The sequence below is a fragment of the Balaenoptera borealis genome (assembly GCF_965194805.1).
Source record: "Balaenoptera borealis genome assembly, chromosome: 14".
Lineage (NCBI taxonomy): Eukaryota > Metazoa > Chordata > Mammalia > Artiodactyla > Balaenopteridae > Balaenoptera > Balaenoptera borealis.
This window is the reverse complement of record NC_138875.1, coordinates 2,105,005-2,119,945: the sequence shown is the minus strand read 5'-3', so window position 1 is coordinate 2,119,945 and position 14,941 is coordinate 2,105,005. Positions and strand designations below refer to the sequence as shown.

The window sequence follows — 14,941 nt, the reverse complement described above, 5'->3', positions numbered from 1 at the left end:
CTCCTGGGGTGAGAGGCAACCTCTATCTCTAGGGTGATGAAAAAGTAAACTTTTACAGAAAACACATTTCCCAACACCTCCTGAGTCACTCTTCGTAGTTAAAATAAACACCACCGTATCCAGGCTCTGGGACTATTTCCCGTCCTTGTTAGCTATTTTTTTTACCAGAACTGCTTGGCCTCCCAATGCCCACACCCAATTGATCAAGTAGATGATTAGAGACATAGCATATAGCAAGGGAAAATCTGGGAAATGTCCGGTGTCTGTGGGTACAAAAAGGCATGCGAAACAAAACCAAAAGCAAAAACAAGATGAGGACGGCTACCATGGGCGGCCAGGGCGGTCCCATCGGGGAGAACGAATGGACGTTCCCAGAAGGCCGATGGAGCGGGCTTGGCCTCCAGGTTTCTATAGAGGCTGCATTTCTAATAATGAGAACAGATTCACGGATTACTCACGTAATTAAAAAAATTAAGACCTTCTCCAAATGAGAAAGTGTTTGCGCACGATTCTCATATGAAATCACATCTTCTAATTATTATATTACGTACCAAACACGTCATTGTCTTCTGAGGTCTCCCGGGAAAGGTCACGAAGGTTTCTCTTTTTTTCAGATTCTCCTCTGTTAGTTTCACCATCCTGGAAAAAACAACACAAAACAACCCTTTCTTAAGATATAGTGTTTTATCAACAGGAAGCTTTAATGCATTCTTCTCTTGATACATTTTGGAGCCAATAAACACATTTTCATGTCTGTCTTCAAGGTATGAGATGGAATCTCAATTCAGGGTGTGTGTTCTGTGGAGGATTCTGAATTCTGGCTCGTTTTCTCTGCCTGAGCACGCAAGCATTCTCTTGCTCCAGTGGATATACTTTCATACAAAAGAAATTGAAGTTATTAAACTAAACGAGCTAAACATCATCCCATGTATTTCAGGAGCCTGTCCACTTGGTCGCTGTTTCGGGCTGTGAGTTTAAAGCGCGGGATGAAATTGACACCAAACCTGACTCCCCTGAATTCCAACTTTGCTCAGTGGCAGCCGGGCAGGACAGCCCTGGGGGAGAGCCCCTTGCAGGGGCAGGAATGATGCAAACGTCCTCGGCCCAGCTGGCCAGCTGAGGGAAGTGGCAGGCGCCACGTGGGCTGGGCCGGGCCACAGGCCTGGGCTTGGGCACCCACCTCCGCCCTCGTTCCTCTGGGAATCTGCACCCTCAGAGGTGAGCTTTCTTCACTCCCCTCCCACCCGACTCCCTTCTGCTTTTTTATGGAACCCCAGGGTGCTATTTGAGTTTAAAATTTTAAGTGCACAGAGTAGATACGGTTCAGTTTCTACTCGAAATCAAGTTTATTTAATTATTTTCATACGGAACGCTTGCACTTGACATCAAATTCAGAGGGCGCTGCGAGGGCCATGGTGACAATGGCGGGATCCCAGGGTACCTCCCGGCCGCCCACCTCCCCTGTGGATGTGCTTCCAGCTTCTGTCTTCCTCCAAAACAGTCTGGGCACAGTTAAGCCATGGCACAAGTTCACTCCCTTCTTCCTCCTTTTTACCTTTACGTAAATGCCATCACACTCTGGACGCTGCTCTGCTTCTTGCTTTGTCACTTAAGCAGGAGTCCTGGAGATCGTGTCCCCCAGGACACGCAGCACTGCCCACGCTGCCCTGGTCGGCAGGGACCTGGCACCTCTCTCCATCTCTCTTGCCGGGTGACCAGCCTCCCTCTGGGGACACTGCACCCTGCTGCGTCGTCTTCAGTTATGCCCAATGCTGCCTTAAGCCTTGCTCGCCTACCCAACGTTGCACAAGATACATTTCTGGAGGCTGAACGAGTCACACCATAATCTTTTAAAGACAGTGCCTAACTTGGCCAGATGCACAAGAGGGTCCGCCGCTTCGTACTCTGGTCTCCACGCTTACTTTGCATCACTTTTTTCCAGACCAATCTCTCTGTCTGGACCACACCCTACCTCCTGACCTTGTGGGGGGGTGGTCCAGGCAGAGAGGTCAGAGCCTCTGGGAACTTTGACCTCACCCAGCCCCCATCCCCACCTCAGTGGCTTCCCTGCCCCCAGCCCCCTTCCTGTCCCCCCAGCCATAGATCTGAGCTGGTCTCTACTGCAGACACCATCACAAACGCCCCGTCTGTTTATTTCTCTGTCTCTCCACCACACTGTAAACTTCTTGAGAACGGGGGCCTTGCCTGATAAATCTTTCTAGCCCCAAACCGGGCACAGTGCCTGGTATCTAGCAAGTGCTGGAGAGAAAACTTCAATTTTATGCTGTTTAAGAATAGTTTAAAATAGATAACTTCTGTTTCAGCAGAGGGAGCCAAAGGTGGTGTAGTATGTATTTTTTCATGTCTACCTATTTATTTTTAGAGGAGAGTAAAACTTGGAAGAGAAGGCATTTCTTGGTAGATTCTTTCATCATCATAAATTCCTATCATATGTGTTTGTTTCACATCTCCCTTCTAGGCTGGTGTCAGTAGCATATCCTTCACTAACTACAAAATAATAAGCTTTATTGGAGAAGTAATTAATTAAATACAATTTAGCTGCCATTGTAAATCGTTGTGGATATGTTTTTCCACATTTTAAAATCAGGATGCTCCTTACAAATCATCAGCATCTTCCAACTAGAACTGACAGTGTTTTCTCTCTCGGTGGTTAGTGAAACAGCGTGGAGTGTCAGGGATGATGGTGCTTCAGGTTCAGAGGAAAAGCTAGGTCTTTAAAGCAAATCGCTTTGCTTTCATGAGTGGAGGCGGACAGCATGGTCACACAACCTCCCCATCTCCACTGCTGAGGCTGGAATGGCATCACGGCGAAGAGACATCCTGCGTCTCACATCGCCGTGGCACTGGGACGTAGGAAAGTGCAACAGGTTATCGAGAGCCACATCCTTAAACTCTTCCAGAGCAACCTGGTGCCTGCCGACCCCGAGTGAACGCCGTCTGCCAGGGACTCAGATGCTCGGGGAACAAAATGGTCGACCCAGAGCTGGGGGAACCCAGAACCGGCTTCAAAGGCAGCTCCTGGACAGACGGTGGGAGGGGGCCCTTTCCAAGAGGAACCAATAAACCTTCTGTGAAGAACTTGAAAAAAAAAAAAAAGGCTGGAATGGCATCGTGGCGAAGAGGCATCTTGCGTCTTACGCCCACGCCTTACACAGCCTTCTGGGCTGAGGCAACAGAACATCCGCACGTTAAAGTGGCCACAGGGCTTCCCTGGTGGCGCAGTGGTTGAGAATCTGCCTGCCAATGCGGGGGACACGGGTTCGAGCCCTGGTCTGGGAAGATCCCACATGCCGCGGAGCAACTGGGCCCGTGAGCCACAACTACTGAGCCTGCGCATCTGGAGCCTGTGCTCCGCAACAAGAGAGGCCGCGATAGTGAGAGGCCCGCGCACCGCGATGAAGAGTGGCCCCCGCTTGCCACAACTATAGAAAGCCCTCGCACAGAAACGAAGACCCAACACAGCCAAAAATAATAAATAAATAAATTAATTAATTAATTAATTAAAAGATAAATAAAGAAAGAAAGTGGCCACAGATGCAGCCCCGAGTGGTGATACAGGCAGGACCACGAACCCCCACCTCCTCCCATCTTCTCCCTTCTCAGTCAAGCCTCTAGCTGAGTAAACCTCTCTCCTCCACATCATGGTGCACGAGGCTATGGGGAAAGTACCTGTTGCCCTGGGATATTTACAGACTAATTTCTGTCCAAATACAAAGCTTGTGTCTGAGACCTGATACTGTTGCTATTCCACAAATATAAAAAACATCCTTGGGCCTCCCTGGTGGTGCAGTGGTTAAGAATCCGCCTGCCAATGCAGGGGACACGGGTTCGAGCCCTGGTCCGGGAAGATCCCACATGCCGCGGAGCAACTAAGCCTGTGTGCCACAACTACTGAGCCTGCCCTCTAGAGCCCGCGAGCCACAACTACTGAGCCCACGTACCACAGTTACTGAAGCCTGCACACCTACAGCCCGTGCTCCGCAACATGAGAAGCCACCGCAATGGGAAGCCCGCGCACCACAACAAAGAGTAGCCCCCGCTCGCTGCAACTAGAGAAAGCCCGTGTGCAGCAACGAAGACCCAACGCAGCCAAAAATAAATAAATTAATTTTTTAAAATCCTCATAAATAACACATTTTCAATATGTAAAATGTCCAAAAGCAACACAAACAAAATCAAGGTGATGTGTGTCCAATGTAATGGAATTTTCATGATAAAGAAATAAGAGCGTCCTGTAAGTTATAAAACGCAATAAAATCCTCAGACATACAAGACAGTCAGGCCTATGACCTGGACCTTCCCTGAGTGTCCTTGTCCCAGTGCGTTCTGATTCTTAAATTGTGTCTGTGACTGTAAGTATCTGAGTGCATTTCAAGCTGTTATGATTTCTTCATAATATCTGTGCCCATAAACAAGAAGAAAAGACAACCCTCAGAATGGGAGAAAATATTTGCAAATGAAGCAACTGACAAAGGACTAATCTCCAAAACTTACAAGCAGCTCATGCAGCTCAATAGCACAAAAACAAACAACCCAATCCAAAAATGGGCAGAGACCTAAATAGACATTTCTCCAAAGAAGATATACAGATTGCCAACAAAAACATGAAAGGATGCTCAACATCACTAATCATTAGAGAAATGCAAATCAAAACTACAATGAGGTATCACCTCACACCGGTCAGAATGGCCATCATCAAAAAATCTACAAACAGTAAGTGCTGGAGAGGGTGTGGAGAAAAGGGAACCCTCTTGCACTGCTGGTGGGAATGTAAATTGATACAGCCACTATGGAGAACAGTATGGAGGTTCCTTAAAAAACTAAAAATAGAACTACCATACGACCCAGCAATCCCACTACTGGACATATACCCTGAGAAAACCATAATTCAAAAAGAGTCATGTACCACAATGTTCATTGCAGCTCTATTTACAATAGCCAGGACATGGAAGCAACCTAAATGCCCATCGACAGACGAATGGATAAAGAAGATGTGGCACATATATACAATGGAATATTACTCAGCCATAAAAAGAAACGAAACTGAGTTATTTGTAGTGAGGTGGATGGACCTAGAGACTGTCATACAGAGTGAAGTAAGTCAGAAAGAGAAAAACAAATACCGTATGCTAACACATATATATGGAATCTAAAAAAAAAAAAAGGTTCTGAAGAAGCTAGGGGCAGGACAGGAATAAAGACGCAGACCTAGAGAATGGACTTGGGGACAGGGAGGGGGAAGGGTAAGCTGGGACGAAGTGAGAGAGTGGCATGGACATATATACACTACCAAATGTAAAACAGATAGCTAGTGGGAAGCAGCTGCATAGCACAGGGAGATCAGCTCGGTGCTTTGTGACCACCTAGCGGGGTGGGATAGGAAGGGTGGGAGGGAGACGCAAGAGGGAGGAGATATGGAGGTATATGTATATGTATAGCTGCTTCACTTTGTTATACAGCAGAAACTAACACACCATTGTAAAGCAATTATACTCCAATAAAGATGTTAAAAAAATATTTGTGCCTGTTTTCCTTTCCATCAGCCTAAATATGTAAGAATCCACTTACTTCTCCCTATGAATTTTAGAGGTAAATACAACAAGCAAAACTCCCACAATTATTGATGTAGACTTTAAAATACTTCTAAGTGAGATTCATTATCCAGCAACATTGGCAGAATATTAACTCTGATTTAAGCAATTTGCTGTACTTTCTAACCATCTTGCCCAAACCTCTGGCAACAGACCCCATCATTCAGGTGCTTCACTGCCATTTTTAGAGATTTTCTTCTACTTGGTACAGCTATTTACACACACACACACGAGTATAGAGGAAAATATGATTTTAATCAGCCTTGTCTTTTTAAAACACTGAAGGTCTCAAGGTAGCAATTTTAGGAGGAATGAATGGCCCAGAGGATAAGTTCCTAATCGTTGTAGAAACTTCTGAAAAATAACAAGAAAGCTCTGGGAGAGGAAAAGAAAACACCGCAGTCACATTTTTAAAAAGTTAAAAAATTTTCAAAAGTTCTGATTCAAACTAGAAAACACATATCAGGAGAGGAAGGGTGTGAAACATTTAACAAGTGACATTCTAAACTGAAAAACCAGTTTCATGTTAGTATTTGAGACATGGTCCACCACAGGTTGCTTAACAAAAAAAGAAGGAGAAGTGAGAATTGATTTTGAGAAGTTTGCCATACCTTAAAAAAAAGACATTTCATGAGATGCCATAAAACTTGAGTGGGACATCATGGGTTTAGGCGCAGGGACAGCCTTATCTGGTTCTATTTCCTTAATTGTATTCCCATTCACTCATTAATTCCCATGCGGACCTTGTAGTAGGAGCCAAGGCTGCAGAGAGAAATGCGACGTGGGGCCTCCTCGGGATGTTCACATGCCGTAAACAAAATGGACGTTTCAGAAAGAAAATCAGAGAACCATCAAGCCAACCCCTATCAGATCAGTGCCATTTAAACTAGTACTGGGTGAGCCAGCCTACTGAGCCGGCATCACACTTACTTCTTCTGAGACACCCTAGGAAAAAAGTACGTAGTGATTCACTGTTTTTAATTCTTAGGATGTTTAGCAAAATAAGTTGCATTGGTCACGGCCCTCCGTCCTCCCACACTGTGCTCCGTCTGCATCTGATGCTTGACTGATGTCATCTTAAAGAGGAAAGAAGAAACCCAGCAGAGATCTCATTACGGCTTCACCAGTGACACCTTCATCCATCACACTCCTCATCCACGTTTCAGCCTCACGGGCTTGCTTTACAGAACACAGGCTGGTCAGATGCTTTGGGTACCGGTCACCGTCTGGCCTTATAACCCTCATCTAAGTGCCACGTAAGTCTGTCTGCTGTTCCTCAGGGCACCACACGTATCTTTGACCTGAGGTCACCGTGGAGGGGATGTTACTAAAAGACAAATATTTATTTTCTTTCCTCTTCTGCCATATTCACGTAGCTGATAGATTTAATCCACCTAGAAATTCGCTGAAAATGGTTTGGGGGCATAGGATCAGCCACATACATAGTGTGCTGCACCAAATTGTTATTTGCACAAAAGCTTAAGAACTGGGTCTCTGAGGCCCATTTCCTGGACTTGACTCCAGGTGCCCCACCTGCTAGCTGAGTAACTTTGGGAAAACAATTGAAGTTTCCTCTACTTCCTTTGCTTAAGTGTGAAATGAGCGTCATAACTCAGAGGTTCTTGCTGTCTGATTAGGAAATTCCTGTGAATTGAGGATATTTTTAAGATTCTGGTTTCATCAGAGGAAAGGTAGAGAAGCCTTCCCATAACGCTGGGGAGATAATTCCAAGAAGAAACAGAAGGAGCGATGGCAACAAGCGAGCATCTTTGGACAGCTTTTGCGGACTCGCTGCTCTGATACACGCTTTGTGACACAATCCTTCTTCCCACTCATTTCTCCCTGGAGGTGTGAACCCGGGGACTGAAGCAGAGGGTGGACAGCAGCTGCAGAGTCGGAAGGCAGAAGGTCCCCGATGGGAATCCTGACGGGTTGACTCGCACCCAGGGTGCTGGAATGTCGCCCGTCTCCGGGGTGGTCGCCCCCTCAGCTCCCGGTCCTGCCCATGACTCCCGGGAGCTAGCATGGGCTCCGCCACTGGGGTCGCCGGGACACCCCGGTCCAGCGTCTTCCCAGGAAGGAGATAAGCCAGCGGGAGCCAAGACCTGAGGTGTGGGCAGCTGGGGTGGAGGCCGGGATGCTCTCCAGGCAGTTCCTTGCTCTGGGAACACTTAGTGCTTTCAAGGAAAATTGCAGAATCTCTCTAAGGGAAACTCTCTCTCTTTTTGTTTTAAGAAGCGAATCATTCCTTTCACACTCAGAATAAATCCAGACCCCATATGGGCTGGCTGTACGTGTTTAGCTTAAATTCCTACAGCACTGCTCTCTAATCACATCTCAGAGATCTCAGCTGCCACCGGAGGGGGAGAGGGAAGCAATGAGACCGTCCCGGCCAACAGCCCATCAGCCCAGGGCGGTGCGGGTGCTTCAGGGACCAGTACGCATGCGGGGAGGGTCGAATCTACTGGTATTTTCTGTGGCTGAAGAAATTCTCCTGCGTGTTCTTGTTATTTAAATCTGGTGATAAACTTTGTTTGAAACTGTTAAAGTACTGAAGTATCAACACCAGAAAAAATCGTGTGTGTGTGTGTATGTGTTTATGTGTATACGTGTGTACGTCTATGAGTGTGTGTGCCTGTGTGTATGCATGTGTAAGTGTGTATTGTTTGTACAAAGTAATAAGAAGTATATGAAAATAGTTCTTATTACTTTGTACTTACTATTCAGCATTTTTGGTTTATTTCTTAAAATAAACAAGGATCACAGTCTTGCTCTTGGCTGGATTTGGACAAGTAACAGACGATACTAGCAAAACAGTGAAAGCTTACAGGATCAATGTAAAGAATACGAAGAAAAATGACAATCAGACTCATATAAACTGACTCATCTCAATGGCATGTCCCTTTTTGTGCAGCGTCAGAACAGGATGGAGATATTCAGGCAAAAGTGTGACCTTAGCCCATCTAGACCAGGGCTTCTCAATGCTACATTATTGGTATTTTGGGCTGGATAAGCCTTGTTGTGGGGTAGAGGCTGTCCTGCGTGTCATGGGATGTTTAGCTCCCTCTTTGTCCTCTACCCAGGAGATGCTAGTAGCCCCTGCAGTTGTGACAAGAAATGTCTCTAGACATTGACAAATGTCTGGAGGATGGGGGGGGGGGTCCCCTGGTTGAGAGCCACTGGTCTAGACAAAGAGAAGCAACAGAGAGGGGGTGAAAATTGTGAACCTGTTCACAAACATATAGGACGGTGATGAGTTTTTCATGAAGACATTTTGTGAGTCATCAAAACTCCACTTTTAAAGAATAATTTGAAAGCAGGGACCACATGACAAGGATTAGAGAATGACTGCGAATTAGATTTAATTTAGTCATTAAAGCAAGTGCTGCCTAGGCAACGGTTTCTTAGATGTGACACCAAAAGCACAAGCAGCAAAAGAAATAATGGATAAACTGGACTTTGTCAAAATTTGAAACTTCTGGGCTGCAAACGGTATGATCAAGAAAGTGAAATGACAACCCAGAGAATAGGAGAAAATATTTGCAAATCATTTATCTGATAAGGGTCTAGTGTCCAGAATACATAAAGAGCTCCTACAACTAAACAACAAAAAGACAAATCACCCAATTAAAATAATTGGCCAAGGATCTGAATAGGCACTTCTAGAAAGAAGGCATATGAATGGCCAATAAGCCCAGAAAAAGATGCTCATCAACATTATCCATTAAGGAAATGCAAATCAAAACCCACAAGACACTGCTGGATAAAATAAAAAAACTGATAACAAGAATCGTTGGGAGGACATGGAAGCCCTTGTACGCTGTAGTGAAATGGTGCAGCCGCTGCGGAAGAGACTCTGATGGCCCCTCAGAAACAGAGTCGCCACTTGACCCTGCAGATGCAGCCTCGGTACATACCCAAGAGAAGTGAAAACATATATCTGTGCAAAAACTCATACACAAATGTTCATAGCAGCATGATCTGTGATACCAACAGGTGGAAACAACCCAAATGTCCACCAACTAATGAACAGGTAAGTAAAACATGGCATTTTCCTACCATGGAATATTATTCAGCAGTAGAAAGTAATGAAGTATTGACATATTCTACAACACGGGTGAACCTTGAAAACGTTATGTAAGTGAAAGAAGCCAGACACACACACACACACACACACACACACACACACACATACCTGTTGTATGATTGCATATTTAAGAAATGTCCAGAATAGACAAATCTGTAGAGACTGAAAGTAATTAGTGGTGGTCTGGGGTTGCAGGTAGGGTGGGGTGGGAGGATGGCTAGAATGATTAACTTGAATAGATTTATGACTAAAGGCACTGAAAATGCTTCCCACTCAGCATTGTGGACTCCAGAGGAAAAGAGCCATGATGTTACAACTCTCAATGAGATGAGATTTCAAATCCAGGACTCCTTTTCTAGATTTGTCTGGAAAACATAGGAAGCATTTTTGATGATATGAGTATAAGAAAATCCAGGATTTTTTAAAATTCAGAAGTTATATAAGAGAAACGAAAACATATGTCCACACAAAAACTTGTCTATGAGTTTTTGTTTATAGCAGAGTTCTTTATAATAGCTAAAAGGCGGAAACAACCCAACTGCCCGTCAACGGATGAATGGATACACAAAATGTGGTATATCCATACAAAGAGATATTATTGACCTTAAAAAAGAATGAAGCACTGACACAGGCTACAACATGGATGACAATTGAAAACATTACGCTACGTGAAAGAAGCCAGACAGAAAAGACCACATATTACATGATTACATTCATACAGAATGTCCGGAATAGGGAAATCTAGAGACAGAAAGTCGATTAGTGGTTGCTTAGGGCTGCGGGCTGGGAGGCTGGTCCCGGGGGGGCGCGGGTGACAGCAGAAGAGTGCAGTTCCTTTGTGAGGTGATGAAAATGTTTTAAAATTGATTATTGTGATGGTTCCACGTATCTATGACTAAATTAAAAAAGCACCAAATTGTACATGTTAAACAGGTAAATTGTATGGCATGTGAATCACATCTCAATAAAGATATTTTAAAAAACATAAATGCTTCATTTGCAGGTAGTTAAAATGAAACGTTGTAGCATCACTAAAGGAAGTTTAGAACTACCTGCTTGAGGTGCTTGTGAAGCCCTTATCTTGGATTAGGAAATGGTCATTTTACTACTTAGTTTAAAAGCCACACTCTCTGCAAGACCATTTGGTAGCGTAATTAAGATTGCAGTGTTCTTTAAATAATGAATGCAAAGAAGGGAGCTCAGGACTTTATTTTCAACACTAGTCAGAGCAAAATAAGTATTAACTAGTGTCACAGTAAAACTGTTTATTGAGACCTGTTACGTAACTGGACGTTCTAACATCTATTTTAGGAACACAAATATCCTGCTATTTATTTCTGGAAGTTACTGCTCCATCAGCTGTTTAAGTAGAACGAGAAGGATGGTGACCAAGGAAGGGCACGGGGTGGTGGGAGAGAGGGAGGTGGGCTTTGTTCCGTGTATCTCTTTTACTAAAAAGAGTCTGATGGTCCTGTGAATGGAAAGTTTAAATAAAATGCACTTAAAGCTAATTCACAGAAGGGCATTCGTTCAGTTCAAAAAGATATTCTACATTACTGAGAACAGAAGAAGGCAGTGGAAAACTCTGCTTTTCTTAATTTGAAAGTAAATGCATTTCCTTTAGTTTTATAGAATGAAAACCTCTCCTACTTAATTTCCCTGAACACATCACCCTATGCCTACACATGGGTATTTAACTGCTTCCTGTGATGCAGACACGGTAGAAGTGGCAAAAGTCTAGTAATGGAAGATGAATCTTTGCTCAAAGGAAAAACACGTTGATATATCAGAGTCTGACCATTTTTCTGAATATATACCTCAGCTCTGCCAATCTCTTCAACCACCTCCGTTTCCTGTTTCACTGTAAAATGGGCATAATGATACCGTCTATCTCACGGGGTTATTCTGAACGCGAAATGGGTCCATACGTGTAGTGATTGTAACAGTGTCTGACCCTCAGCTAGCACCGTCAGTGCCGGACATCATCACGATTTATTTTACTCTTGATGCATCTTCTGATCACTTTCCACATTTTAGTAAAGGTGGAAAGAAAATCTTCTTAAGTAAAAATCAGGTTTTAAGGTGCACGTCAATGCAATCAGGTTGAGAAGTGAAAGAAAAAGAGATTTCGCAGCGAACTCTGATTGTACCTGAGTTCTGGTTCCCTTGCTCGAAAGGAACAAACTCATTTTGCAAAATGGAACTGTCACTTGCCTCTGCAGGTGCTTTTCTTCGTAGCTGAGTTCTGTACCTGTGACCACCTAGGCGAATCACCGAAACAGAAACCTGCTCGGACTCGTTCCAGGAGCTAGAGAAACAGTCAGGCCAAAGCTGGTTTCCACCCATTCAAGGTTGGGAACTTGATTAAGAGACCAAGCGCATCTCAAGAATATCATACACACAGTGCTGATAGATGCCGACCACCAAGACCAATAAGATCAATTCCTCAAAAGTGTGCATGCGACATTCTCTGCAAACGCACATTCAGGGGAAATTTGGTTCTTCAGGCCACAGACCTTCTCTTGCTCCATAATTGACAATATAATCAAGTCAGGGTATAGCTAGGAGAAGATACAAAAAATATTTTGAAAAACCTCTTTATGGAAGGTCAGGTGGCAACTAAATTGTCCAGGAAAATGCAGATCAAATGGGTTTCTCTGTATATTAATGAAACCATCCTTTTATTAAGTACCATAGGAATTGTGACCTAAAACAATCATGTCTCCTAATGTTTTAGAGCATGCTTATATGCTCAAGAACAAAATCATAAAATCAAAGGTCGATTTTCTCTTAAACACTGAAAGAAAGGCGAGAAAGGCAAAAGATACAATGTTCCTAAGCAGAGTAAGTAACTAAATATTTTGTATTCCAATAATGAAATGGGAGGAATCTCTTATTAAGAATGGCTCACCAAAAAGCAGCATTATAAACTCCTGGACTATATTCTATAAATACCACGTCATATTTCACCTTGAAAAACACTGCCATAAACCTCTTTTAAAAAGACTAAAATTGTCACAAAGTAGAATAGAATAAAAAAAAGATTTTCTGTGGGACGCTGCCCACCAGCAGCTGGAAGAGGCAGGAAGGACTCCTCCCTGGAGCCTTCAGAGGGAGCACGGCCCAGCCGACACCTTGATTTTAGACCTCTGGCCTCCAGAACGGTGAGAAAATGAGTTTCTGTTGCTTTAAGCCACCCCGTGTGTGATGATTTGTCACGGCAACCACGGGAAGCTAGGACGATGCTCCTGGAAGCTGCACTATCTTTCAGGCTGGAAGGTACCACCCCACCGTGCCTCTCAGGAATACTTTCCTTGGGGCACGGATGCAGCTTGGAGGGTCTGGCTGTAGCATCTGCCTGAAACACCTACGGCAGGTGACTACAGGACCGGTCCAGGCCCTCATCCCTTCGCGCCGGACCCTGGACACCTCCGCCTGCAGGGCAACGTGATTCCCCAGGTGTGGGGGGCAGCTGCTTAGCTGGGTCTCTGGCGTCCACCCTACAGCCAGGTATTTCCTTCCAGACACAACAGCACGGCCGGCATGCTTCCAAACCTCGGCAGGCTTTCCTGAATACGAGCTGCAACTCTCCTGCAGCAGTTGAACACGAGGCAGTGTGTCCGGGGGGCCGTAGTGCTGTCCCACTGTCTCTCACCTCACGGGACGCTGCGGTGGCAGCTGGCCAAGAGGCCTTCGCCATTGCAAAGGAGGCTGCAGACATGGGGTCAGATCTTAAAGCTTGGCCTGCGCTTGCCTGAGGCTGAGATGAACCACTTCTCTCCTTTTCCAAAGAAAACCACCATTTATCAGAGCAGGCATCCCCTGCCACCCTCAGCAATGGTCCCCTCTCCAGAGTACCATTTGCATCAGCTGACGAACACGCTCTTAAAACTCCAACGTCAAAAGCAAAACGGCCCCGATTGGCTTCCATGCCCTTGCCAGCTGCGCCCTGGGTCTGGCTCCTCTTCTCCGCACAGCTTCTCAAGGAGGTTTCTGGGCCACTGTTGCCAGTCTCCTTCCCCAATACTAATCGGGTCTCACTGCCACCATGCCACCAAAGCATCTCTGGCCCCGGGCAGCAGGGACCCCGGGCTGCTTCATCCAATGGTCGACGCTCCATCCTTTTCTGACCTGGACTCAGTGCTATTTGACCCGTGAAATGCTTCTAGCACTCCCTGCCGGACCCAACAACTCATGTCCATCCCCCCAACTCGTGGCTGCCCCATCCTGGTTTCCCTTGCGGGGGCCGCTCACCCTCCTGGTCCCAAACGTTGAAGTCCAGGGCTCAGCCTGGGGTTCCTCTCTAAACCCGTCTCCTTAGTTGATCTGAGACTTATGAATCCTGGACGTCTCTGCCCACACTTTTTGCAAGGTGAGCACCTAAGGGGCACCTCAAGCTCGCAGCGATTTTTCACCTGTTTCGCTAACCTACCCTGCCCACGCTTCCTCACCTGTGCACAGGTGTACCCCCGACGCCCAGGCCCCAACCCTTCATCCCCTTCTCTCTCTGACGCCCAGTTTATCGGCAAATCCTAGCAGCTCTCGCTTCAAAGGTAACTGGAACGTGACCATTTCTCAAGGCATCTAGCTTCGCCCCCGGCCGGGCACCATCATCTCTCAGAAGGACAGCTCCGGGGGCTTCCTGACAGCCAGCTAGGCCCTCCGTGATCTAGGCCTTTCCCTGCCTACCTGGCCTCCTATCTTACCCCCTCCAGCCCTGCCTCTCCCGATGCACCGAGGAAGTGGCTGGCTCGGTCTCTGCACGTGCGATATCCTCCACCTGGAACATCTGTCCCCAGAGAGCCGCGTGGCTCCCACCTTCCACTTTCCCGGCCTTTGCTCTATGTCGCCCCATCACGGTGGCTCTCCGGCAGCCCTCACCCCTGCCCTCCTTAGCCGCCAACCCCACATATTTCTTCTGAGCCCTAACACCATCTGAAGTACCTAATTCACATGTTGATGTGTTTATTATCTGTCTCCCCAGTTAAAATACCTGCCGGTGTGGGCAGTCACTGCCGCGGGGCCCTGGTGAGCAGATACGACCGATGGGACCTGCTTTCGACATTCTAGATACTTTCCTGGTTCCTGGGAGGCACCTGCGTTCCAGAAAAGGAAGTGCAACGGAATGTGACTCTACATTAATAAGTTGCCTCCTGACACCTTTTATTTATTTTTTTAACATCTTTATTGCAGTGTAATTGCTTTACAGTGTTGTGTTAGTTGCTGCTGTATAGCAATTTGA

General features: G+C 45.8%; 1 protein-coding gene across 6 annotated transcripts in view; it reads right to left on the bottom strand.

Annotated features, from left to right (window-relative positions):
- Positions 1-14,941, bottom strand: part of MBP (myelin basic protein) — a 117,327-nt gene that overhangs the window by 61,632 nt on the left and 40,754 nt on the right. For 4 of the 6 annotated variants that reach the window (XM_082355154.1, XM_082355156.1, XM_082355157.1 and 1 more), the window contains exons 1-2: positions 14,693-14,779; positions 552-639 (exon numbers count right to left, since the gene is read on the bottom strand). In XM_082355154.1, the coding sequence (XP_082211280.1) occupies positions 552-639; positions 14,693-14,764 (160 nt within the window). In that variant the 5' untranslated portion in view covers positions 14,765-14,779. Of the gene's footprint in view, positions 1-551; positions 640-14,692; positions 14,780-14,941 lie in introns of those variants that run through there. The other 2 variants (XM_082355155.1, XM_082355159.1) reach the window with 1 other exon arrangement.